The 26,679-nt window shown below is 38.9% G+C and overlaps 1 protein-coding gene across 1 annotated transcript; it reads left to right on the forward strand.

The window, feature by feature from the left end:
- The first annotated feature begins 654 nt into the window (after positions 1–654).
- On the forward strand, positions 655–25,331 carry jak3 (Janus kinase 3 (a protein tyrosine kinase, leukocyte)). Its single transcript, XM_018745946.1, has 24 exons — positions 655–762; positions 2,109–2,337; positions 2,796–2,919; positions 3,296–3,413; positions 4,105–4,250; positions 4,626–4,926; positions 5,117–5,239; positions 7,110–7,267; positions 7,572–7,683; positions 7,848–8,028; positions 8,796–8,920; positions 9,237–9,368; positions 17,167–17,254; positions 17,513–17,640; positions 17,757–17,895; positions 18,030–18,181; positions 18,283–18,433; positions 18,527–18,663; positions 20,261–20,450; positions 21,825–21,949; positions 22,061–22,233; positions 23,217–23,334; positions 24,365–24,478; positions 25,103–25,331. Exons 2-24 carry the CDS (start codon positions 2,151–2,153, stop codon positions 25,220–25,222), a joined length of 3,342 nt encoding a protein of 1,113 aa, XP_018601462.1. The 5' UTR covers positions 655–762; positions 2,109–2,150; the 3' UTR covers positions 25,223–25,331.
- Positions 25,332–26,679: the final 1,348 nt, after the last annotated feature.

Below are 26,679 nucleotides of genomic sequence, written 5' to 3' on the forward strand. Positions count from 1 at the left end.
TATAGCTAAGAAACACTCGCCAGTATGCCCATCCCCCTGCCCAAAGTTTAGTCAGTATGATACCATTACAGTAGTTATGTTATTATGTATGAAAAGTCCAGATACAGAATGATCTGTGATACATGATCTTGAGTACTGTGTAGTCTGACACAGTTAGTGTATGCTCTGGGACAAATGCTGGCGGTTATGAATACAAGAACAGCTCATTCCTTGGTCCTTCACAGAAAGATACATCCCGCAATGTACAGTGCGCTCTTTAGGACAGTATACCATTCTTCTTCTTTGCTCAGTTAATCATGTAAGGTTTTTTGTATTCTTTTTATTAGTCACAGGTTATTCAGCCGTATGACACAAGCCCTGTACTTTCTTCATATCAAATAAAATAAGGGGACAAATTTGGAAGTTTTAAAAAAAAAAATGCAAGACTGAACCTTGCTCCAAATTCAGGGAAAAATGTTAATGTATTTCAGATGTGTTTGAAATACATGTATTTCAAATTTCAAGAGGATTATAGTCAAACATCCTCTGTTGTCATTTGCACATTCATACACAGACATGATGAGAGGAAAAGAAAACAAAATGGTGAGCGGAAATAGATTTTTTTTTCCCTGTGGTTCAGGCAGGAAGCTATTTTGCTCACTACCAATCTTTCTAGAACAGACACGTATCATCAAGCACAGAGGTAGAAGAATCAAAAACAAAGATACAGACACGCAGGCTACATGGACAAAACTGTTCAGACAGGGAACATCAAACTTTGAGGTAAATAATTAATCTGGTTTCCAGAATATGGAAAATAGCTTGATAAACTGATGAGTATTATGTTATACCACTCTAAAGAACTGAAAAGGATGATTATGAATATGTGTTTTTATTTGTTATTCAGGGCTTTACTTTAATGTAATTTTGCCTTTCTATGAGATGTGTAAGATATTCTATGTATAATATCAATATATTATCTTTGTAATACATTTTTAACTTTGTCTTCATCTTGGTTGAAACAAAATAATTTTTAGGATACATTTCATTGTATCTTAGAAAGATATTTAAATATAAACATGCTGCTCCTCATACTTATCATTTATTTTACATTCTAATTCCTTTTGTAATGTTTTCAATAAAACTTCACTGCGCCTAACGGAAATATACCCTTATTTTTTGTAGAACACAGCGTAAGAATATTTACTTCAAAATGTTGCTTTGGAACTTCCATGTGTAAACATAAGCATTTACTATTTTTGTATCAGTAATTTCAATTATGCTCATACCATCTTATAGATTGATGTTAATTCTCCATATTCTCTGTGTAGGTGGTAAAATTTTATGCACTATACATAAATTATTTAAAAAGTTTAAAAGCTAAAGCGTTTGTTAGTAACGTTAAACTGGTAGAAACTTGAAAAACTTTTCACTTCCGTTGTTAGTGTGCTGGGTAAGTACCTTGTGGTCCCAGATACCCGGAACTCTAAACATAGTGCTGGATTGATAAATGATGAGTGAATATACCAGTATATGTGTCACTTAAGACTGCCCTTTTTTCGTGTATTCATTAGAGCACTGTCACCAAAAAATATATTGTTATATGAAAATATACAAAATTATATAACATTAATACAGTTTATGAAGCGGAAAGTGAGGGTGCTATCCTGATCGATAATGGAGAAATATTAAAGCAACACACACACACACAATTTCGGAACCGCTTGTCCCATACGGGGTCGCGGGGAACCGGAGCCTAACCCGGCAGCTCAGGGTGTAAGGCTGGAGGGGGAGGGGACACACCCAGGACAGGACACCAGTCTGTCGCAAGGCACCCCAAGCGAGACTCAAACCCCAGACCCACTGGAGAGCAGGACCCGGTCCAACCCACTGCACCACCGCGCCCCCCTTCTTAAAGCAACACTCTACAGTTAGTTAAACATATAAAAACTGAATTGGAAAAAACATTTGTTTTGCAAACATTTTCTTTTCTTTGCTGTAACTGTGTTGTTATCACATAGGAATAATTGTATGTAAAGATGAAGGAGACAATGAGAATGCTTTTGAGACAACTGCATTTTAAAGTGAATTTTCATAACCATGGCATCTTTCTTTCTGTTGTGTGTCAGCATTTACTTAAAGGGGTCACAGTGATTTTTTTTTTTTCTCAAATGGATGAGGAGGAAACAGCTCCCCTTGTCAACAGAGATCGGATGGGCAGCCACAGGTCAAGTTCTGGGCCTGGCCTCCAGGTCCATCTCTACTATAGCCCTGCTCAAAGGGATGAAGTAACATTTTGGATAGGAGCTGGGCAGGTATCTGCAGAGGAAGTCTGCTTTATTGCAGCGAAAGAATGTGGTAAGAATAATGTGTCAAAGGTGACATCCACAAAAATTACCATACCCACAAAGTACTCTAAACTGATGATATATTCTCTTAAAAGCTCAGAAAACAACAAAGTGCTGTTTTTCTTCAGGTACAGTGAAGTGACTAGCAGCTAAATACTGCTCAATTTATCTTTAATAATTTGTACTCTGAATACTGTGTTGTATATGTGGGTATGATATTAAAAATGAGGTGTCTTATTTTTGACATCACACCAAATGGAAGGACTGAATTCCTTCCTTAACTGGTTTATTGGTCTGAACTTGAATCTTTTGGTTCATTACATTATGTAGGTGCAAACCATTAAGATATTTGGTTTCTGAACCTTGGTATATGCCTTAAGCTCCATTAAAATGAGGAGCCAAAAGGAAAATTGTTTAAGTGTTTCCTACTATCATATGTTCTCCGCATTCTGCCTTCTTTTTTCCCAGGAATTTTGCCTGTATACCACAGTCTGTTTGCCCTGGCTTCTGAAGATCTTTCTTATTGGTTTCCACCAAGCCATGTATTCAATGTGGATGAATATTTAAGCCTCACTGTTCACTATCGAGTCAGGTAAACATTTAATACAGTGATTATTCTGACATTTTAGAAATAACTTACAAAACAGGCTTTTCTACAATATTTATTAAAGATATGAAAACATTTCTGGTGCTCTACATTTTAACACACACACACACACATTTTACATTTTAACAGTTCATTTAAAATATTTTTTTTATCTACAGTAATTTTTGTTTTGCCAGTTTCTATTAGTTTTTTAAGTCTTCAGTGTTTAACTTTAGCCATACTAAATTATTTTTAGAGAAATAAATGAAAACAGTAAAGAAATTTACTCTCACAAATACATTTCTCTGAAAACTAATGAATGCATTGAGAATTAGTGCGAGAATAACTTTTATTTTCTTATGTTCTTTGATCTGTTTTACAGATTTTTCTTTTTAAACTGGTTTGGACAGGGGAGCAGAAAAACCTGCCGCTACTCTCTTGCCAGAAGTCAAATCACTGCAGTACTGGACTACTGTGTCATTGATTATCTCTTTTCTCAGGTATTTGAGAGCGCAAGTGATGAGTGACGTGCTGGTGCAGCAAGTAGCACTGCATTGCACAGTGTCTGGGTGGTGCAAGAGACTGTGGGTTTGATCCCTCCTCAATCTGTGTGGAGTTTGCATGTTCTCCCTGTGTTTGTCTGGCTTTCCTTCCACATTCTAAAGACATGCTCTTCAGGTTCTTCATAGTGTGTGAGTGATAGAGAGTGTGTGTTCAGCTGCTGGATGGATGGGTGACCCATTGTAAATAGTGTACAGTACTAGGTAAGTCACTTAGGTGACTAAGATCTGGGCTGGTAACATGACATAGGGTTTGTTGGAAGTTCCTTTGGAGATAAAGTGTCTGCTCAATGAATAAATGTAACAGCCCAAAGGCTATTACTATGTTATGCTCAAATATGTGTGTTTTTTTAATATTTTGCCATTTTAAGCCTAAACCTGTTACAGCCCATAATGATGAATGTTGCCCAAGGTTTCTGTAGAAAAATCTCTCTTCCAACATAAATAAGAAGCTTTTAGATTCCAAGGTTTTTGGATGATGTCTGATACTTCCTGAAAAATATGTAGCAGAGATACAGCACAGAACCTGAGCAAATACAGTTTGTAGTTTCTGTCTCATTGATTGTGATTCTTCATACATGATGTTTTCAAAAGTCAGTGATTTTAATTTGAAATTTTTTTGTGTTTTCAGTCACGCAGTGACTTTGTGAATGGGCATGCAGGGGTCTCACCTTCACTCAGCGCTAAAGAGGAGTGCCTTGGTATGGCAGTGCTGGACCTGTGGCGACAAGCCAAGGAGTGTAACCAAAGCCTGAAGGAAGTCTGCAAAAAAGTCAGGTGACTAAAGAATGCTGTTGTGGGTGGAATGGACAAGGGTCAGGAAACAGGCAGCTAATCCTAACATTGCTGCAGAATGTTACAAAATTGTCTCAACAAAAAAAACATATATCAAGCATATTCAGCCTGAAATATAGGAAAATCTTTTTCGAGTTCAGCCTGCTCCAAGATTTCAATTGAGACAATTTATCACTTCAAATGACTTTTCAAAAATTTTCAAACTACATTAAAACAATTGGTTCAACTGTCATTATTTCTCATAAATGTTGAAGCTGACAGAAATAATTAAAACTTGGATTATAGTCTGAATAGCATTTTGTTCATCTGAATAAAGGTTCTATTAGCTGTATCCATCCAAACCTCTTCTGTTTTCAGTTACAAGTCCTGTCTGCCTGAAAGCCACAGACAAGACATTCAGCAGCTCAACCGTCTTGCCCGCTATCGCATTCGAAAGACTTTAAAGCACTTCCTGAACAAATTGGGACGTTGCCCAGCAGTAGGGTACAGCCTTAAACTAAAGTACCTGATGGAGCTGGCAGGGGTGGAGCCCCGGTATGGCACAGAGAGCTTCCATGTGCAGAATCCTGGGCGGGGAGCACAGACTGAGGGGCCCTGGTGTAAAGTCCTGCAGGTGTCTGGAGAGAGTGGCATACAGACCAGAACCACTGACACCCTGGTAAGGATAGCTCTTAATAATATGCCTACAGAGATATGCTTCTAGGAAATGATAGATGTTTTAGTTAGTAACTTCTCTCCCATTTCCATTTAGTATTGTATTTATATATTGCTTTTTTGTGTGAGTTTCTTCTGAAATCAAATTTGGTCTCTACAAGATAATTTACCTTTTGCTGTTGGTCTGTGTACAGGAATGGCAGACCTTCTGTGATTTCCCTGAGGTAACAGAGATTAGCATCAAGCAAGCCTACCGAGAACAAGTGCCTTTGGAGAGTAGAGTTGTCACAGTGACCCGACAGGATGACAGATGTTTGGTTAGTGGAAGTGGTTTGATTTTCCATATTATTTTCAATAGGCTTGAATTTACCTAAATGAGTTTGCAGTCTCCATGCAATCGGTAATTTTTTTTTGCATAGGAGCAGTGCACAAGAAAAATACATGTGCATACAGCTTCAATGGGTATTTAAACTTAAGAAGAAAAACTGCATGAGAACAGAAAGTAAAGCAAAAAACAGAGAAAATGATGTCCCACTTTTCAACTAGAAGGCTCTTCAGTTTACAGCTTCTATTAATGTCACCATCTTCTGTTAGCTTGGTGTTCACCCATTTGCTACAGTCGTGCTCAAACCAGTCTGAAATCAATACTGAAAATCAATACTATCCAGATTGAAATAAAATGTCATGAATGCAGCATAGTATATAGTGGGTTTCTTTTTAGCTTCACAACTGTATCTGGTGAAAAAATTGGTTTTATTCTGGGTCTTAACGTGGATTATCCTGGGAAGATATTTAATGCACACACACACACACACACACACACACACACACACACACACACACACACTATTTCTAAACTGCTTATCCCATACGGGGTCGCGGGGAACCGGAGCCTACCCGGTAACACAGGGCGGAAGGCCGGAGGGGGAGGGGACACACCCAGGACGGGACACCAGTCTGTTGCAAGGCACCCCAAGTGGGACTCGAACCCCAGACCTACCGGAGAGCAGGATCCGGTCCAACCTACTGCGCCACTGCGTCCCCCTTAATGCATATATTGACATCCAATTCAATTAATCAGAAGTTTCATGTTAATTATTATGGATAAGATGTTTGCCCCTGCGGGTATGGTGGCATGGCTGGCTCAGCTGGAGCCTCTTGTGTGGTGGGTCTGGGGTTTGAGCCTTGCTTGAGGTGCCTTGCGATGGACTGGCATCCTGTCCTGGGTGTGCCCCCTCCCCCCTTGGCCTTGCACCCTGTGTTGTCGGGTTAGGCTCCGGCTTGGCACAACCCCATTTGGGACAAGCAGTTGTTCACAGTAGGTGGGGTGTTTGCCCATTTGTTGAGGATGAGAGTACCCTTATACTGTAAATGTATCATTTCTTTTTAATTGGATTTTTTTTATTCATGTGTTCCTGTCACTAGAGTAGATTAATATATATTTGTCATATTAAAAAATTGTAAGGGTTTAGAGCATTAAAAAAAATTAATTTCTTAATGTTGACATATCAGCTACACATAAGTCTGACTCAAAGGCTATAATACATCACCTTCTGTGCTCCCATTTTGCATGATTAATCACATATTTATGTTAATTCAAAGATTAACTGACATAATCCTCATTAAAAAAACTGGAAAGTGCATGTTTTCACATAATGGGAACTGTTAGTAGTATAGTGGTTAGAGCTACTGCCTTTGGATCCTAAGGCTGCAGGTTTGATCCCCACTTCTATCTGTAGTACCCTTGAGCAAGCTACTTCTCCTAAATTGTTACAGTAAATTTACCCAGCTGCATAAATGATTGTAACTTTAACATTGTAAACTACTTTGGAAAAAAGCATCAGCTAAATGAATAGAAGTAAAGTAATGGATCAACAAATTCCTTTGTCACAAAGGGCTGAGATATAGGCAAGAAAACTGTACTCTAGTGGCATTAAGTGTGTCATATACTGTGTTAAAAGCAAGTATATTTGGTTTAGAGTTTTGTGATGGAGAAATTCCATTAAGGGTGTACCCAAAATGATGCCCTCTTCTTCTCTAGATCGCAACTCTGAACTGGACATGCAGTTACTGACAGTGAATGAATGAATGTTCAATAAAGCTATCATTTGAATAATTTCTTATATGATTGTAGTTTTCAGTATAAAAATTAATTATGTACCCTTATTGTTCTGGGACTATCAACAGGAAGCTGAATTTCAAACACTCGCAGAAGCTCTATCATTTGTTGCTCTTATTGATGGCTACTTCAGGCTGACCACCGACTCAAGTCATTATTTCTGTCAGGAGGTTGCTCCTCCCAGCCTGCTCCAAGACATTGAGAGCAAATGTCATGGACCAATCACGTAAGATACAAACATAATTTTATTTATGCCTCTAATCTTTCTGCCTGTGAAACAAATGTGGAGCATGGAAGTGTAGAAGAACATGCAACTCAGCAAGCAAATTTACAGATTGTAATTATATCAACAAAATAAACTAATGAAAAGTTAAAATGAAGCCTGTAAAACTGAAACATAGAAGTGTAACTATAAGTTATGACTTTCAATGTCACTATCACAGTCTGTTAAGTACAGTTCTGGAATGCATTATCAACATTTTCAGTCAGTAGTCTTTGCATAATATTTCATTTAACTCTTCCCTTACAAGGTCAGAATGTGCTACCCACAAGCTGAAGAAGTCAGGTGCGAAAAGTGGCTTGTTCCTTCTTCGAAGAAGTCCTCAGGACTTTCACAAGTATTTCCTCACTGTCTGTGTTCAGGTATACATCAAAATTAATGTTTGTGTCATTGCAGAATATAATAGGGTAGAATATGACTAGAATATGAAGGATAGACTGAAAACGGTTAATAAACAGAATCTTTGTTTACAGGCAAGAAATTATATGGATTAGCTCATATCATGTTCTAACTATGTCTTCTTCAGACATCACTCGGGATGGACTATAAGGACTGCCTGATTGTTAAAGACAAAGGGTTCTGTCTCTCCGGAGTCCATAGTTCTTTCCATACTTTGATGGAACTTGTTGAATTTTACCAAGAAAATGAGCTCCTGCTGGCAGAAGTACCTATAAAGTTGGGAAGATGCTGTCCTCCACGACCAAACGGTGAGGTCTAATCACCAGGTTAAGGGACAAAGCTTAATATAGGACAGGACTCTTCATGTCTCAGGAAGCAGGAAGGCTTTTTTGTTAACCCAAGTTAACCTAACCAGGCCCTAAGTTAAGCCAAACAACACCAAGAAAATTTACATCTTTGATAAAGCTTCAAGTTAATTTCTAAAAAAAGCACAGCTATAATATTCAGTCTTGGAGTTGTAATATGATCTGTACCAAAGGAAGGTGTATATGCCATAGAAGTTCAGCTAGTAAAAAATGGCTACCTACTCAAGTAAATGCTTTGATCATGATTCATAGCTTTACTGATTGCATACATTTACAGAGGAGCCGTCTTTCAGATGATGACTAACCAGTTTCTCTTGTAATCCATAAGAAAAGCCCTTTGTCTGTGTGACTGGAACAAAGGTGTTGTATGTTATGTTACCCTTGAGGTGTGCCCGATAAAGAAAAATGTCAGGTACACTTTTGAAAGAGCAGCATCGCATCTTGTGATGGCTCTCAAAACCATAAGTTTGTACTGCATTGCACCAATTTTTTTATATTGTTCTGCATTAGTACACAATGACAGTGTTTTTTCTTTCCATGCAAAAAACAGTAAGTGTGAATGGGCAATGCATTAAACAAGTATATTTTTGTTATTTAATTAAGTGCCATGACCTGAAAAAGCAGTTAAACAAAAAGTGAGTGAGTGACATTATTTAAAAAAATTGTAGAATAGTATAAAAACTCTTAAAAGATATATGTTTTCACTACAGAGCTCACAAACTTGATTATAATGCGCAACAGCTGCTCAATAGAGGCCTTGGGTTCACCGACTATGCAGAGACGTAAGGCCAGTCATGTCCAGTTTCAGATGATCAGACATGAAGACCTCAGACTGGTAAGTCATTTGTCTGAAACAACCTGTAGTGGAATGTTTGATTGTAGCTTCCTCCCTCAGATTTCCACACAGTTGGTTGCTTTTTAGCCCAGTTGGTTTTTCTTAGATATGAGATTGGTCAGTTGTGTCAGTGGAGCCTGGAGTGTTCACTTTGGTGTTATGTAGTTTTGATAACATGTCAATCTAGCCCTTTCTCTGGAAGTACATCTCCCTGGCTCAGCTTCAGAGAAATAAAAGATGACAACAAATATATGTAAACGCTGAATGTTGAAATAACTGCTTGCTGGATGACTGAAGGAAGAAGTGTTCTTTGCAGGAGGAAAGTCTAGGGCGAGGATCTTTCACACGGATTTTCAAGGGTTCAAAAACTGATATTCGTGAGGGGGAAAGACAAAATACAGACGTTCTCCTGAAAGTCTTGGATGGCAGTTATAAAAACTGTTGGGAGGTGAGTTTCCAGTATTACACAATTCTTTCAGTAACTTTAAGAACAATATTATAACAGACAAGGGACATTTAGTTCTGCAGAGGTCACATTAAACCTTACAGGAAAATATCTGCACATCTTGGTTCCTAGTGGCACAACAATGAGCACATTACAGCTAATCTATAAAGTTTTCCCTAAATATTCCTACTCTGTGCAGTCTTACTATATCAAAAGAGAGCTGTTCAGATATGAGGCCTTTTTATTTTGTAATACAGATGTTCCTCGACTTACGAGGGTTCTACTTAACAATTTTTTCCGACTTTAAGATGGTGAGCTAGTGATATTCAGTAGAAATCGTACTTAGAATTTTGAATTTTGATTTTTTTCTCTGACAAGCGATATGCAGTGCGATACTCTCTCGTGATGCTGGGCAGTGGCAGCAATCAGTATCCCCCAGTCTGCTATGCATTGTGTTTTATGCATCCATAATGTTACAGAAACGCCCATCTGTGTCTCCTGCTACTGGTGGGAAGAAGAAAAGGAGGGCAATTACTCTTGAGGAGAAACTCAAGATAACTGCCTAGCATGAAGGCAGAAAGGCCATAATGGCCATCGCACGTATGCTAGGCTGTGATGTTTGGAAGGTTAGGTGTATTAAATGCATTTTCAACTTATGATGGCTTTTGCGGAACATAACCCCATTGTAAGTCAAGGACCACCTATACATTGACCAGTTAAATTGCTATGTTTTTAAAATCAATCTAGAAATTTATTCTGTATAATTTAATACAATATTTTGTTATCATAACATCCTCAAATAAACCTGCACAAAACAAGTATTTCTTTATCAGTCAAGGCCAGGTGTCATATATATTACAATACAATAGATTTTAAATTCTTGTTCAGGTCCACAGGCCTAGCATGTAAAAATGAAAAATGTGGCAGTTATAAAACAATGAATAAGCCATTATTACTTAATTATTGCTACATTTTCATATCAGATGGACAAAACAGTATCATCTTCATGTTACATCAAAGATCATAGTAGGATGTTTGATGAAAGGCTGTGATATTCAAAATATCTTTTATAACAAAAATTATTGACGTAACGTTAAGCAATAGAAGTATTTAATTTATATTTACTTTTGTCCAAAGCAACGTACATCTCAGCAAAAGTACAATTTATGCATTACATTAAGAGAAGGAGACATAGCTGCAGACATGAAAGTCTCAAGCAAACCTAGTTTGTTCCCTACCACTTGCTGCACCGAGGTTCATCGTTCGAGTAGGTGCATAAAACACAGGCTAGACAAATCCTGAAACCCTCCCACCAATTTTTTTTTTTAAATATTATAAGATACACGGGGGGCGCAGTGGCGCAGTGGGTTGGACCAGGTCCTACTCTCCAGTGGGTCTGGGGTTCGAGTCCCGCTTGGGGTGCCTTGCGGCGGGCTGGCGTCCCGTCCTGGGTGTGTCCCCTCCCCCTCCGGCCTTACGCCCTGTGTTGCCGGGTAGGCTCCGGTTCCCCGTGACCCCGTAAGGGACAAGCGGTTCTGAAAATGTGTGTGTGTGTGTATAAGATACACAATTGAGCAAGTACAATGCCAGAGTAGTGGCTGAATAAAGGTTGTATCTGGGGATGCTTATGGAGTTACGATGTGTGAACACTTACATCATAAATGAGCTGGAGAGATCTTGGGCGAAGTGGATCTGGAAAAGGTGAGTTTTCAGACCCTTCTTGAAAATAGACAGAGTTTTCGCAATTCTGAGTGTCAAGGAAAGGTCATTCCACTACAACGGACCCAGAACCGAGAACCTCCGAGCTTTACCTTTTGTGCACGGGACCACCAAGCGAGCAGAAGTAGACAAGCGAACGGGCCTAGCTGGGGTATAGCGGTTGATTAAGTCTTGTAAATAGCTGGGAACAGTTCTATTGATGCATTTGTACACAGTAACCAGGGTTTTGAATTTGATTCGGGCAGCTAGGAAGCCAGTGCAGAGAAATGAGTAGAGGAGATACATGCGCTTTGGCAAATCAAACACAACTCGTGCAGCAGCATTCTGTAGAAGCTGCAGAGGTTTGATGGCATTAGCAGGAAGGCCACACAGGAGAGAGCTGCAGTAGTCCAGACGGAAGTCACCATGGCCTGGACAAGTAGTTGGGCGGAGTCAGTAGTGAGGTAGGGATGGATCCTACAAATATTATGCAGGATGTATCTGCAGGACCGGGTTGTGGCTTCGATATGTTGAGAGAATGACAGACTCAGTTGTTACTCCCAGACTCTTAACGAAGGAGCTAGGTGAAATGAGTGAGTTGTCCAGTTTGATCGACAGGTCGTGACAGGAGGACAGGCCAGCTGGGAGGTAAAGAATCTCTGTTTTGAAGAGGTTGAGTTGGAGGTGGTGATCATACATCCATGAAGAGATGTCTGACAGGCAGACAGCAATGTGTGCGGAGATGTCTGACGCACCAGCTGGAAAGGAGAAGAAAAGCTGGGTATCATCAGAATAGCAGTGGGATTTGAATCCATGGGAGGCTATGACCGGACCGAGGGAGGAGGTGTAGATGGAGAAAAGAAGAGGGCCCAATACCGAGCCTTATGGAACACTGGTTGAGAGAGGCAGAGGAGAAGAACGAGAGCTCCGCCAGACCACTTGATAGGATCTGTCAGAGAGGTAGGACTCAAGCCATCTTAGTGTTGCACCTTTGATCCCAAGCTGGTTAAGAGAGGAGAGTAGAATCTGGTGATTGACGGTGTCGAACGCTGCAGACAGATCGAGGAGGATGAGGATCGAGGAGAGGGAGGCAGCTCCAGCAGCTTGGAGAGCGTCAGATATCGCCAGAAGGGCGGTCTCAGTGGAGTGACCAACTTTGAAACCAGACTGATAACCATCGAGGAGATGGTTCCGGGTGAGGAAATCAGACAGTTGATCACAGGATGCGCACTGTAGGGTTTTAGACAGGAAGGAGAGGAGAGAAACCAATCTGTAGTTTTCAACCAGATTGGGGTCCAGGGAGGGTTTTTTAACAGAGGTGAGATTAGAGCTGTTTTGAAGGCAACTGGTAAACAGTCAGAGAAGAGTGAGGAGTTGATGATTGTAGAGATGAAATTAGAGGAAAACTTGTGAGAAAACCACAATGTATTTGAGTCTTGACAAATGTCAAAACTGAACGTGATGCTAATTATATTTTTGATTTCATAGAAGTTCATCATGTAGTTTTGGCTACAGCCAGGTTCTTGCATATCTAATTCAGGGAGTGACATGGCATGAGACAGTACAGGGTGGACTTAACAGAGTTATTTCTTTCAGAATATTAAACAAACAGTGTAAGAAGCATAAAAACAAAACAGGAACTTCTGCATCTACACCGGGTCTGTTCTCCACAGTGCATACATGCTAGACCTCTGTTTGTCCATTTAAATATTATCACTCTACATTTATTCATTTAACTGACACTTTTCTACAAAGCAATTTACAGTGTTAGGGTTACTTATTTATACAGCTAGGAATTTTTTACTGGAGCGACTTAGGGTAGGTACCTTGTTCAAGGGTACTACAGCCAGAGTGGGGGATCAAACCTGCAACCTTGGGGTCCAAAGGCCATAACTCTAATCATTATGCTACTGGTATAATGATCCCATAATTCAACTATTTACAATAAACAGTTCCCGCTCAAACTCTCAGTAACTTTTATTAGTGAAGTGTGGTCAAAAATCTCAGGGGTGGGTGCAGCTATGCTTCTGCTTACCACACAGGCTTATAGTAGCCATAGGGAAATTATATTTTGTTTCCTGTCCTTCTGTTGACGTAATACACTCTTCATATTGGTCTCTAAGATATATGTCGCTTTGGAGAAAAGCATATGCTAAATGAATAAATGTAAGTGAAATTTACACCTTTTATAAAGATAAAATATTATGCATCTTTATAGCAAAATCCAAAATTATGAATGTTATTTTTAATTTTAATATGAATGTTAATTTGGTTAATTGTTTTTTTGCATTTACTTTTGTTCTCTGATTTAATGACACCAGCACACAACCAGAAAAGAATGTCAGTGTCCTTTCAATCAGCTGAAAAAAACACAATTTTCTTTTCTATAAGAGGAGTTCTTTCTCTTTTGTTAGCTTTTTCTCATCATACTTGGTCACTCCCTGAACTGGGCAGATGTGGCATGCTACAGCCTGTTTTTGACATAGACACAGGCTGAAACCACTTGTCCCAAGCAGGGTTGCAGCAAGCCAGGCCTTAACCCAGCAACACAGGGCATAAGGCTGGAGGGGGAGGGGACACACCCAGGGCAGGATGCTAGTCTGTCACAAGGCACCCCAAGGGGGACTTGAACCTCAGACCCACCAGAGAGCAGACACAGACCAAACCCACTGCACCCCTCCCAACTGCAAACCTTTAAATTACCACAAAATTATACTTCTCTTTTATGCTATGGTCATGTTTTGAAAGTTACAGCAAATGTATTTTCACAGTCGTACATTCCTCTGTTTATTTAAGAAATAAACTTTTTCAGTAATAGTCGGCTTGAATGGTTACAGTACAAAATATTACAGATTTTTATATTAAAATATAAAATGTGCATGTAATTATGTTTATCACTTTTTAAAACAATTTAAAACTATTTACATTACATTTACCAGGCTCTTTTCTCCAAAGCAACTTCCAATGAACGCTACATAGTATTTAGCCCACACCTTTTCACCAATGGTGACTTACACTCCCAGATACACTACCAACAGTGAGTCACTTATTATACCAGTGGAACACACTCTTTCTCATTAACACATACAGACATTTTGTGGGCTCTGTGACCTTACATTTTAAACCTGTATACATTACATGAGTAGCTGAAAACTCTTATATACAGATAACATAATGTGGCAAGCTGTGCTCTAAGTTCGGATAGTGCAAGGAAGGACGCACAGCCAACGTTTATTACGAACGTTTATTGGAGCATTGGCACACAGGGAAATAATGCTCTCAGTCTGAGGACCCCTTTTCCTTAAGGGCCTTTACCTCAAGCCAAGCTTCCCAACATGCTTAGCATCCCCCAGGATTTCTTCCTTTCTTGCTGGCAAACACAGTCGCCCCATTACATTCCCTTTGAGTCACTCCAGTGGTTGAGCACTTACATTTTTCCTATAATTCAGCTATTTACAATAAACACAGTTCCTGCTCAAACTCTCAGTAATGCAGGTCGTTACATTGCCCCCCATCAAAAAAAAGGCAGCATCCTCGCTGCTACCTGCCCCAGAAATGTCCCACAGTTCAGCATTGTCTCCAACGTGCCTTCAGTCGGGAGTACAGGTCCCGGACACTCTCTTACATTTACATTTACATTTATTTATTTAGCAGACGCTTTTCTCCAAAGTGACTTCCAATGAACTCTGTGTAGTGTTATCAGCCCACACACCTTATTCACCAAGGTGACTTACACCGCTAGATACACTGTTTACAATGGATCACTTATCCATACACTCTTCCACCTCGACCCCTACCATTACAGGCTCTTCTGTTGCCAGTTGCCATTCTTTTGCCCCAGCAGCTTTTTTCTTCACGTTGGTCCCCGCTTCTTCATCCTCGGTGCTCTACAGCTCCCAAATCCAGCCTCTCATCATCCTACTCCATCCCCTTTCTGAACCAATGTGGCAAGCTGCACTCTGGATTCAGATGGAGCAACCAAGGATGCACAGGCAGCATTCATTATAAATGTTTATTGGAACATCAGCACACAAGGAAATAATGCTCTAGGACCCCTTTTCCTCAAGGACCTTTGCCAGCCTTCCCAGTTTGGTTAGGGCCCTCCAGGCTTTCTCACTGGCAAACACAGTCACCCCATTACATTCCCTGTAATTCACCCCAGTGGTTGAACATTACATTTTTCCCATAATTCAACTATTTACAATAAACAGTTCCCGCTCAAACTCTCGGTAACTTGGGTTGTTACAATAATATATGTTTATCAGGCACATAAAAGATCAGAGGAGAAGTGAGTCAAAAAGAGATGTGCTTTGAGACATATTCTTGAGAGATTTGGTAGTTTTGAGGGACAGGAAGGTCATTCCACCATATCGGACTCAGAACTGAATACCTTTGTGCTTCTGATTTTGGACCTCTTGTATGTGGGAGCACCAAGTGGTCAGAGGTGGAGGAGCATGGTGGTCTGTTTGGGGTGTGATGGGTTATCAGGTCTTGTGGATATCGGAGAGCAGCTCTGTTGATGGTTTTGTAGACCATAACCAGAGCCTTGAATTTGATGCAGACAGCTATAGGAAGCCAATGAAAGAGACACAGAAGGGAGATACATGAGAACATTTTGACAGGTTAGATACAACTCATGCAGCACCACTCAGTATCAGCTGGAGAGGTAAATCGTTCTTTAATCAGAAGCAGTCATTCTCATCTTACATAATAAGTGTGTAATTACCAATTTCAGACGTTGTTTTAGAGGATGTCATGCATGTAGCAGAAAAATTTAAGTAGTGCAATTCCAAAAATAAGGGAATGTTTGTTACCAAGTTACTTTGGTTAAACCAAGGAGGTAAATAGAATCAGGTGTTTAATTTGTAATTATTTATTAATTTTAAGTCATTATCATAATGATTTTGTATGATCTTAATAGCTAAGTTCATTTTAAGGTTAAAGTTTTAAATTTTATAAGTTTATTGCAATATTTTATGCAATAATAACCATCCCTATAGTGTTTACATACTTTCAAGTAGCACTGTCTGTACACTGTATACTGTTTTATCAAACTTTAGTATCTGTCATTATGATGCATTGAGGAAGCCAAAGCAGTATGATCTTGACTTTTTTTTCAGTCAATACAAAAATCTTTCTATGCAGTATGTGCCAAAGTTCATTCATAGAATTTGCCTCACTGCAGTACACCTCCATAGTACTTTTCTAGACACAGTGTCAGGGAAGTGATACAAAATACATTTACTACAATAGTGCTCATTCACCTATTCAAAAGATCTTTAGCAAAAAACTTTGCTTTCCCAGCTTTTTGGCTAAGATCAAATTGTAGCATCTGTTCTTATTGGGGGGGGCGTGGTGGCACAGCGGATTTCGCCTGTGCCCGCTCTCTGGCGGGTCTGGGATTCAAGTCCTACTTGGGGTCTCTTGTGACGGACTGGCATGCCATCCAGGGTGTGTTCCCTGTCCCCTGCGCTGCCAGGTTAGGCTTCAGTTCATTGGGACCCCACTCGGGACAAGCTGTTTCAGACAGTGTGTGTGTGTGTGTGTGTGTGTGTGTGTGTGTGTGTGTGTGTGTGTGTGTTCTTATTAGTGTAATCTCTGATGTCGCTCACTGGGGGTTTGCAAATTTAACAGATTTTTGGAGCAGAACTATGAGCTTGCTCCAACCACACTACTTTGGCCTAGTATTGCAATGCGTCTGGAAACAGTAACCTTGGTTTAAAAAAAGATAATGAATGAAAGAATGCAATATTACATAAAAACAAGCTAGAAATTATAAATTTAGTTAAAATATTGTACATTGTTTTGTGTAAAAATTCTTTTTATTTTGCTATTTCAATTCATTTTAGGTGAAATATTTTTCATCCAGCAGCTCAATAAATTTTTTTGCAGAATAAATATTAATTTGACCTCCTGACAATGAGACTTTGCCTAATGAGGTGATTTCATCAAACAAACTAGCACCGTTGTGTGAGGAATGGGTGTATACTGTTTTTGTTTGTATGTTGTTATGACTCTCTTCTGTTGAAACAGATTATACATACTGCTATATCTGGATAAAGACACTGAGAATATTTTTTTCCACTTGTATCTCCCAAACCAGTCATTCTTTGAAGCTGCCAGCCTGATGAGTCAGATTTCACACAAGCACCTGCTCTTGGTCTATGGGATAAGTGTCCACAGATCAGAGAGTATGTCACACTTTTTACTTCTACTTCACTTCTACTTTCTACTTTTTTCTGATACCCATGACCTTACTGTATGGATATGTTCATGTTAGGAATTTTCAGTAAACACTGATTTAAAAAAACAGATGAGATTTAAAAAAGGCTAAATCCAACAAAACCTGTTCATTTCTCCTAGTTCAATACTGTGACTTTCCATGGTGATCATTTTTGAGAATATTTTGAATTCTTAGGATTTTTTTCTTGTCTTTTTGTACCTTGTAGATATCATGGTGCAGGAGTTTGTGAAGTACGGTGCCCTGGATTTATTCCTCAGGAAAAAACAAGGATCTGTTCCTGTCAGCTGGAAACTTGACGTTGCCAAACAGCTAGCCTGTGTCTTAAATTTTTTGGTGAACAAAGATGACAAACCTTCTGACACATTTCAATTAGACTATTAAATGAAGCATTGCACAGTATTAATAAATTGTCTACATTTGTGTTTTTCATATTGTTTTTGCATGGTTAGGAGGAAAAAAAGATTGTTCATGGAAACATATCTGCTAAAAATCTACTGCTAGCCAGAGAAGGCGATTCATCTATTGGCACTTCCCCCTTCATCAAGCTAAGCGACCCTGGCATCAGTGTAGCAGTGACTGGCAGAGATGGTAAACTTCACTTATGCAACAAAATTCTTTCCCGCATGGGATCATTCACCTTAAGAATTGTTAACACAAAATATCAAAATATCCCGAGAATAATTATGTCTTTATCTGTGGTTGTGTGCTTTTCTTGTATGGAGTGGCCCTGGACAGGATCCCATGGGTGGCACCAGAAGTGCTGGAGGCACCAGAGACTTGGGGGATGGAATGTGACAAGTGGAGTTTTGGTACCACCCTCTGGGAGATCTTCAATGGGGGAAAAGCCCCCCTGCAAGGCCTGGACCCTCAGCAGGCATGCAGATCAGCAAGATACAAAAACTTAAGAAATTAAACACTTCAGGGGCTATCCCTGTAGACTTCATTACTGATAGGCTCAGTTTTCATGTTTTACAGAAGCTGATGTTCTATGAAAACCATGAGCAGCTGCCTTCTCCTAAGTGGACAGAACTGGCTGATCTGATTGGTCGATGCATGGAGTATGATCCTGCACTGCGTCCCTCAAGTCGTGGGATCATCCGCCAGCTCAACAGTCTTATTACCTCAGGTACTGGAAAACCTTTTCTGTTCAAGTACTCATCACCTGATTTCTGGTAACAATCTCACCCTCATGGCACTTTTTACTTACTCTTTCCCACAGATTATGAGCTGTTAGATCCAGGGCTCAGTGCACATGCAGACAAGGACAGCTTCTTGAGAACATTTAACCTTTCCTACCAGCAGGAGCCATCACTGTATGAGGAACGACATCTGCGCTACATTAACCTCCTTGGGAAGGTAACACACACACACACACACACACACACACACACACACACACACACACACACACACACACACACACACACTTTCTGAACCGCTTGTCCCATACGGGGTCACGGGGAGTCAGAGCCTAACCCGGCAACTCAGGGCATAAGGCTGGAGGGGGAGGGGACACACCCAGGATGGGACACCAGTCCATTGCAAGGCACCCCAAGCAGGACTTGAACCCCAGACCCACAGGAGACCAGGACCTGGTCCAACCCACTGCACCACTGCACCACCACGCCCCCCCTGGGAGGGTAATACTTCCCTGAAATTGACATTGAATTTACAAATGGATAATATAGTAACAGCACAGCCATGGAATTATTAACTATGGGAGATAATCTGCAGTGCTGTGATTCTCTCATTCTTACTGTTTATGCTTCACAGTACATTTTTATAATTACTAAAAAAGTTTTAATATCTAGATTACGTTACAGAAATTGATGGCCCGTACACAAGTTTTAAGAATGTCCTTTGTAATTTGACAAACGTTCTTGAGAACAGGTGGCAGCCGTGTACACTTCAGAAAAATATTAATGCAGTGGACTACCTAAAAGGGGAGTGCGGTGGCGCAGTGGGTTGGTCTGAGTCCTGCTCTTCAGTGGGTCTGGGGTTTGAGTCCCGCTTGGGGTGCCTTACAACAGACTGGCGTCCCGTCCTGGGTGTGTCCCCTCCTCCTCTGGCCTTACACCCTGTGTGCCAGGTTAGGCTCCGGTTCATGGATTACAAGACTTCAAGTATCAATGATCATGCAGAAAAAGTTTATTATCTTGAAATGCTATAAATGCATCCAATGGGAATATAGTTTTGACTTCTCTTTCAACAATTCTGGCAAAACTCCACTCCATCAGTGGTATAATACTAAATAATTCATCCTTTCATGCCTCTCTATCATGAAGACAGACCCATAGCATGTTCCCAGGGATACAAGTACTGCAAATGACAAACCATCACATGAAACACATATTTGGTTAAATCATGATATATTAAAGTAACAGGTATAACTAAAATAATAGGAACAAATATAAATATATAAATATAAGATATAATAGTGTCAAGAACAGTATACTTTATAATGAGGAATTGAAAAAAGTCACAGGGAAAAAAATTGAAACTGTCGAAAAAACCTCTGGATGGCCAAGGTCTACCAGCACAGTGGTCAGTGACCTAGACTACTTGGTCTCCCACCACCTGGAACATCAGCCTGCTAGTTTAGTTTAGAATAGGTCATTCTCTTCGTCACATAGACCTATATAGAGTATGCACACAAGGTGCCACTATTTGCAGTTCTTCCTCAAGATGACAATAAGCCTGATGACTAACTGCAGGTACTGTTAGCTTAAGGAAGGAACAAAGTAATTACAGGAATCTGATATTACACACACCTTCCTTCATGAAATTTTGATGTAAATCTAATGCTTGTCACTGTTGAAAATCTTTGTATGATGTGTTAAATTGTTTTTTTTTTTTTGTTGAAAAATAGAAATATAAATTGTTTGACAAATGAAAGTAGCTAAAATATTAAGCAGAGGTTTAACTTGATCCACACTTTGGTAATGTATTAAAGGGTAACTTTGGCAGTGTGGAGTTGTGCCGTTATGATCCCCTGGGGGACAATACTGGAGAGCTGGTTGCTGTGAAGAAGCTCCAGCCTAATAAACAGTCGAACATGGCAGAATTTCAGCGGGAGATCCACACCATCAGCTCCCTACACTGTGAAAACATTGTCAAGTACCTTGGTGTCTGCTACAGCATGGGTAAGTAATCAATCCTACTTTTTTATGTACAGGCACATGGCAATATAAAGGATATGTATAATATAATATGTTTGCCAACTTGTAGAAATATAGAATTGTTCAAAATAAAAAGTTGTATTTAGGTATTCAAATCCAGTAGATTGCATCTCAGTTGCTTCCTCTTTCTTTTTTACAAAGTTAATGCACTTTCATGAATTTTTTGTATTCTCCTAACAGCAGTGATTTTTTTCATGTGAACGTTTTGGAATACAAAAATGTAAACAAAGCCAACATATTGCAACTGGCCTCTCTGCAACCATCAAACATTTACTTACTGGGCAATCATTAAACCAGACGTTAAAGACTTGTTAAATAAATACACACACCCTCTCACTTCAGTCAGAAACTGAGGATGTTAGCAGAACATTAACAGCTTTGTACTTTCCTAATGACACTTCTGACCATTCCTGCAAGCTTAGATACATTTAAAAAAAAAAACAGACAGGTGTAACTTCAGTGTACCTTTTTTTAAAAAAACTGCCCTGTTTATACGTTAGGATGAAAACCACATTGCCACCACATTGCCAGCTGAAAATGAGAAGTATTTCAGTAGTGTCAAATATAACATAAATGCACAGTGTTACCTTATTGCAACGTACACACACACACACACACACACACACACACACACACACACACACCATCTGAACCGCTTGTCCCATACGGGGTCGCAGGGAGCTGGAGCCTAACCCAGCAACACAGGGCGTAAGTCTGGAGAGGGAGGGGACACACCCCGGACAGGACGTCAGTCCGTTATTGCAACGTAATAATTATTTATTCTCAAAAAGGTTGTATCTGGTTCAAGGTCACTATAGATAATTTCTTTATCAATGTACTCTATAGGCAAATGAACATCTTCTAAAATAACTTAAAATATCAACATATTGAAGTAAAGAGTGGCCTTTCACCAGTTAACAAAAAATTATAGAACACTAAGAAAGAATATTGAATGTGCTAATACAAATTGCAACAAATATACTACTCTGTTTAGTTCATTTAGGCATTATTTTTCAGTTGAACTTCAAGCTGAATTCAAAACTAGTTATATAGCTAGTTCAATGTTTTAGTTTAAATTCATGTCAAAGCAATACATCACTTGGTCAGTTTTTCACCTACTTTCCTTAACCACTTCTCCAAGTCAGGGTCGCAGTGGTCCACACCTTGTCCTAGAGCACTGGTCACAGGGCCAAGTAGGGTATAACCTAAACAGGCCTAAATCCATTTCAGGGTAGACATACACACACATATGCATATTCAATTGCCTACTTACTGTAGGCAATTTAAAATCATCAATTTTGCAATTGAAAATTATATTCTATATGTGTTTCTTGGCAGGTCGTCTGAATATGAGTTTGGTGATGGAGTACTTGCCAAATGGCAGTTTGGTTTCCTATTTGGAGAAAAACCGACAAAATGTTAATAGCAAGCGGTTGCTACTCTTTGCATCCCAGATCTGCAAAGTAAGAATCCTTTTATTTCTATAGTGAAGAGCAAAATCTTTTCCATGATGTCTTGCTGTGTTGTAACAGTTATAGCAACTGTAAAAATGGAGTTTTGTTCTGTATATACAGGGAATGGAGTACCTACAGAGCATGCGCTATGTCCACCGAGATCTGGCTGCTAGGAATATTCTGGTGGCAAGTGAGACACTAGTAAAAATTGCAGACTTTGGACTTACTAAGATAATTCCCTTTGACAAAGAATACTACCGGGTGACACATCCAGGAGAAAGTCCCATATTCTGGTACATATTATAAACTCTTTGTCTTTTTCACTAATAATCTATAGTAAATGATAAATGTGTATTATTATTATTATTATTATTATTATTATTAAGATGTGTGTGTGTGTGTGTGTGTGTATTATTATTATTATTATAACACAACTGAGCTTCTAAATGTCTTTGTAACTCAAATTGTTACGTCCAACCACTATCTCACCGTCATTAAATTCTCAATAACACAGCTTAATCCTCGATTTATTCATAGGTTATGATTTCTTAAAAATATCAGATAAAGGTATAATTAATTAAGAATTCTGTGTAAGACTTTCACTGTTTCTCATGCACATGACTTAAGAGTGTAGAGGAGGACAGCATGAGGACAGAGCAGTAAAACGTTTTAGACCTTAAATACGGACATGTGTCTCATTTGCAACTGAGGACACAGCAAAACAGACAAGAATGACGAGATCAGTTCATCAGATGAGTGTGGGCAATGTCAGTCAGAATCTGGCCACTTTCAGTGCACAATAAAGAAAACATGATAATAGTTACATAGCTCTGTTTATTCACTAGGGAGTTTCTGAAAGTCTTGGATATAAATAAATAAAAATACACTTTAAGCCTTTTATTTGAACATATCAGTTAACTTCACACTAATAACTCTGTTAGATGTTTGGAGTGAAATGAATCCTGTATGGCTTCATAAAGCTGACAAATGGCACCACTGAGTTCTTATTCTAGTTTTTATTTTATTCTAGTCCCTTTTGCTGTCAACTATTTGAAGTGAGCAGAGACTCAGGCTATTTTCATTCACCCACTTTCATCATTTTAGGAAACAGAGCAGTGAATAAAATACAAATAAAAGAAACAAACTAGGAAGTATTTGCATCTTTAAAAATTCATAACCTAAATGATTGTAACACATGGCACTAGTGTATAATTGTTATTTTCAGATTATTACTTCTTCAGTTTTGTTTCTATTTGTCTTCATCTCCTAAATACAGGTATGCTCCTGAGTCAATCACTGAGTTCAAGTTCTCACACAAGTCTGACGTGTGGAGCTTTGGAATTGTCCTACATGAGCTCTTTTCCTATTGTGAGCATAAACAAAACCCAAAAAAGGTGAGTGTGCAAATAGCTCATTAAAAAATGACAAGCGCCAGCGAAAAAAATATTAAAGTAGCAAAATCTGAATTAGTGGTCCTAATCCTTTTAACAACATCAGGTTAAGCCCTTATACTGTATACTGAAGGTACTTTTCAGTCTAAATAATTTTTCCTGAAATAGTTTCAACTGCCAAGAATATGCTTACATAAATGAATCAAATTTAAAGACTAACAGATAAAGGACCATCCCCATTGCAATCACTGATTATTGCAAAAGACACTCTTTATTTCATGATCTTTTGGATTTTTATTTAGTATATGCGTATGAAAATACACACACACACACACACACACACACACACACACACACACACATTTTCTGAACCGCCTGTCCCATACGGGGTCGCGGGGAACCGGAGCCTACCCGGCAACACAGGGCGTAGGGCTGGAGGGGGAGGGGACACACCCAGGACAGGACGCCAGTCCGTCGCAAGGCACACCAAGCGGGACTCGAACCCCAGACCCACCAGAGAGCAGGACCACGGTCCAACCCACTGCGCCACCGCGCCCCCCCGTATGAAAATATTTTTGCTTTATTACAAAGGGAAAGTACAATTCAGATGGTAAAATATCAAGATCCTTGTTTTATATACCTGTATGGGCATCCAACATTTGCAATCAGTAAAAAAATAGAAGGACATAACAAAGACACACGATCTCCAGTGTTCAAACAATCCTATGTATAACGTCACTGAGAACTGTTCCTGTTTTTGTTCCCTCAAAGTTGTTCTACCACTGACTTTTCTTTATGACCAAGATCCTTCAGAATAATTTGTAAGATGAATTACAAACTTTGTTCAATTCACTCTGCTTGTATTTCGTTTATGAAATCTTATACATTTATTTGCTCTGTTTTGTAAACAATTTAGTTAAAATCTTGTCTACTTTTGAAAAAAAGCGAACCCATTTGTTTTCTTATTCAATGTACTAACTGTAACTTTTTAAAAGATCAATATTGTAAATCTTTTTTCTTTCTCGTTGTGCAGCTCTGCCTTCAGATGATTGGAAATGATATGCAGAGCCCCTCTATTGCAATGCACCTTGTTAATATACTTAAGGAGAATTGGAGATTACCAGCTCCCCTGCACTGTCCACCAAGAGTAAGACATTTGTTCTACTAAACTGAAGATTTGCCAAAAAGGAAATACATATCACACAATATATTTGCTTTTCAATGTTTAATTTTGTCTACTTACTTTACACTTAGCAGACACTTTTTCCAACAGGACTTACAATGAACAATAGATGGTATTTAGCTGACACTTTTTCACCCAAGGTGACTTAACAATGCATGACATGCTACCTATCAATCATTCTTCGTACACATAGACACACGCACAAAAATAATGGTCACCAAATCTATTGAAAGCATGTCTTTGGACTGTGAAAAGCAACCCATTTGAACACAGGGAGAACAGACAAACTCCAAACAGACTAAGCCCAGATCAAACCCACGTCACCTCACTCTGCCATGGTGCTATGAGACAACAGTGCAACTCTTTGGACCACAATGTCACTTTAGGAAAACAAGGCATTAAAACTATTAAGCTCTACACCTTAGCTTGCTGATGTAATTTCTATTGTACTTTGATTGTTATTGTAATTATTTATTGTACCAAAGCCAATTTACAAAATCTGCACCAGTAAATCTTTACTATTACTAATCTACTAGGACTAAAGGAGACAGAATTTATTTCTCATATCGAACATCATTTGTTCCACAGGTGTATGCCATGATGTTGAACTGCTGGGCCTATAACTCTGAAGACAGACCATCTTTCTCCAGCCTGGGAGAACAAATTAAGACCTATATCCAGGACGACAGAGAGTGTCTCAAAGGTTGAATGTCAGCTTGATGACAAGATGAAAACCTGTCCTCAGCCAACCCTAGTTGTAAAATAAGTTTAACTATTTCAGCATATTTCAACATTCAACCTTAAGAAGTATTTAATATTTTGCACATTCAGAAAGTTTAGAGTTATTTGCAGTAATGTTGTGATTCTTACATTTTTAGGTCATTTTTAATGAACTGTATTTTATTAACTTTTTCTGTATTTTATGTTTGGTTCCGCATGTTCCATGGTTATCCTGTTTCTCTTACACTGTATTGTTTGATCTCTCGTTGTTACACAACATTTTTCAGGGAAGAAGAGAAGGATGTTTTCTAAAAGGTAAAGAGGAACTGCAGACCTGTACATTTTTGACTGTGTCAATAGGCTCTATGTTTCAATATTTTTAAGGAAATAAGAATGCTCATGTAAGAACTTGACCTTCTGGTCCTTGGTTGTTCAGCGTTGACTATGGTCTTTTGTATTAATAATCCCCATTATTGTTATTTTGTAGTGAATGTATTTCTTTCATTTCATAAATAAATAATACTTGCATAACCCATCCATGCAATTTCAATAGCCACTTTACCTTGAGCAGGGTTGTGGTGCATGCATGGTCTATTTTATTAAAATATTTTCCAAAATGTTAATATAAATAGATGTTACATTCACAAAACTTGAATGATATGCCATCAGTATTATTGTATGCTGTATCTAAACTTTTGATTCTAGTTTCAGTTAAAAAATAAACCTGGTTCTCTAGACATGAAATATATATTATTGGTACAAGTTCCCCATGTACATTCTAGCTCTTTGGCCAAGCTATTTCTTAATATTATTATCAGTAATATTATGTAAATGTTCATTAGTTGCAGACTAAAATGAGGATGTAAAAACATACCTTCTTTATTTGAAATAGTACTACATGTTAGTAACCTAAACATATTAAATATGTTAATGACATTAATTCAGAAACTGTATGGAAAATTATCCTGTTAGTTTGTTTCACAAGGAAATAATTGCCCGGTTTTCAGTAAAGGAAGTGGTTTTAGATGTTGGGATACTGAGGTAATAAAAGACTGCTCCTTTTTAAAAAAAATTGTGTCAACTTTATATACTGTAATACATTATTCAGCAGCTTAGTGACTTTTTTAAACTTTTGTTGAATGAAATAACATCACAAGATCATCAGTACTTGTACAAGTAGAAGATCACTATGTGTAATGTCAAGCTTTGGATGGACTGGTGCAAAGCATGCTGCCATTGGACTGTGGAGCAGTGGAAATGTGTTCTCTGGAGTAATTATGCTTCACTATCTGGCAGTCAGATGGAAGAATCTGGGTTTGGCGGATGCCAGCAGAACGCTACATACCGGAATGCATAGTGCCTATTGTAAAGTTTGGTAAAGGGGAAACAATGGTCTGGGGCTGTTTTTCAGAGTTTGGGGCGCGGTGGTGCAGCAGGTTGGACCA

Source organism: Scleropages formosus, chromosome 9 (assembly GCF_900964775.1).
Source record: "Scleropages formosus chromosome 9, fSclFor1.1, whole genome shotgun sequence".
Classification (NCBI taxonomy): Eukaryota; Metazoa; Chordata; class Actinopteri; order Osteoglossiformes; family Osteoglossidae; genus Scleropages; species Scleropages formosus.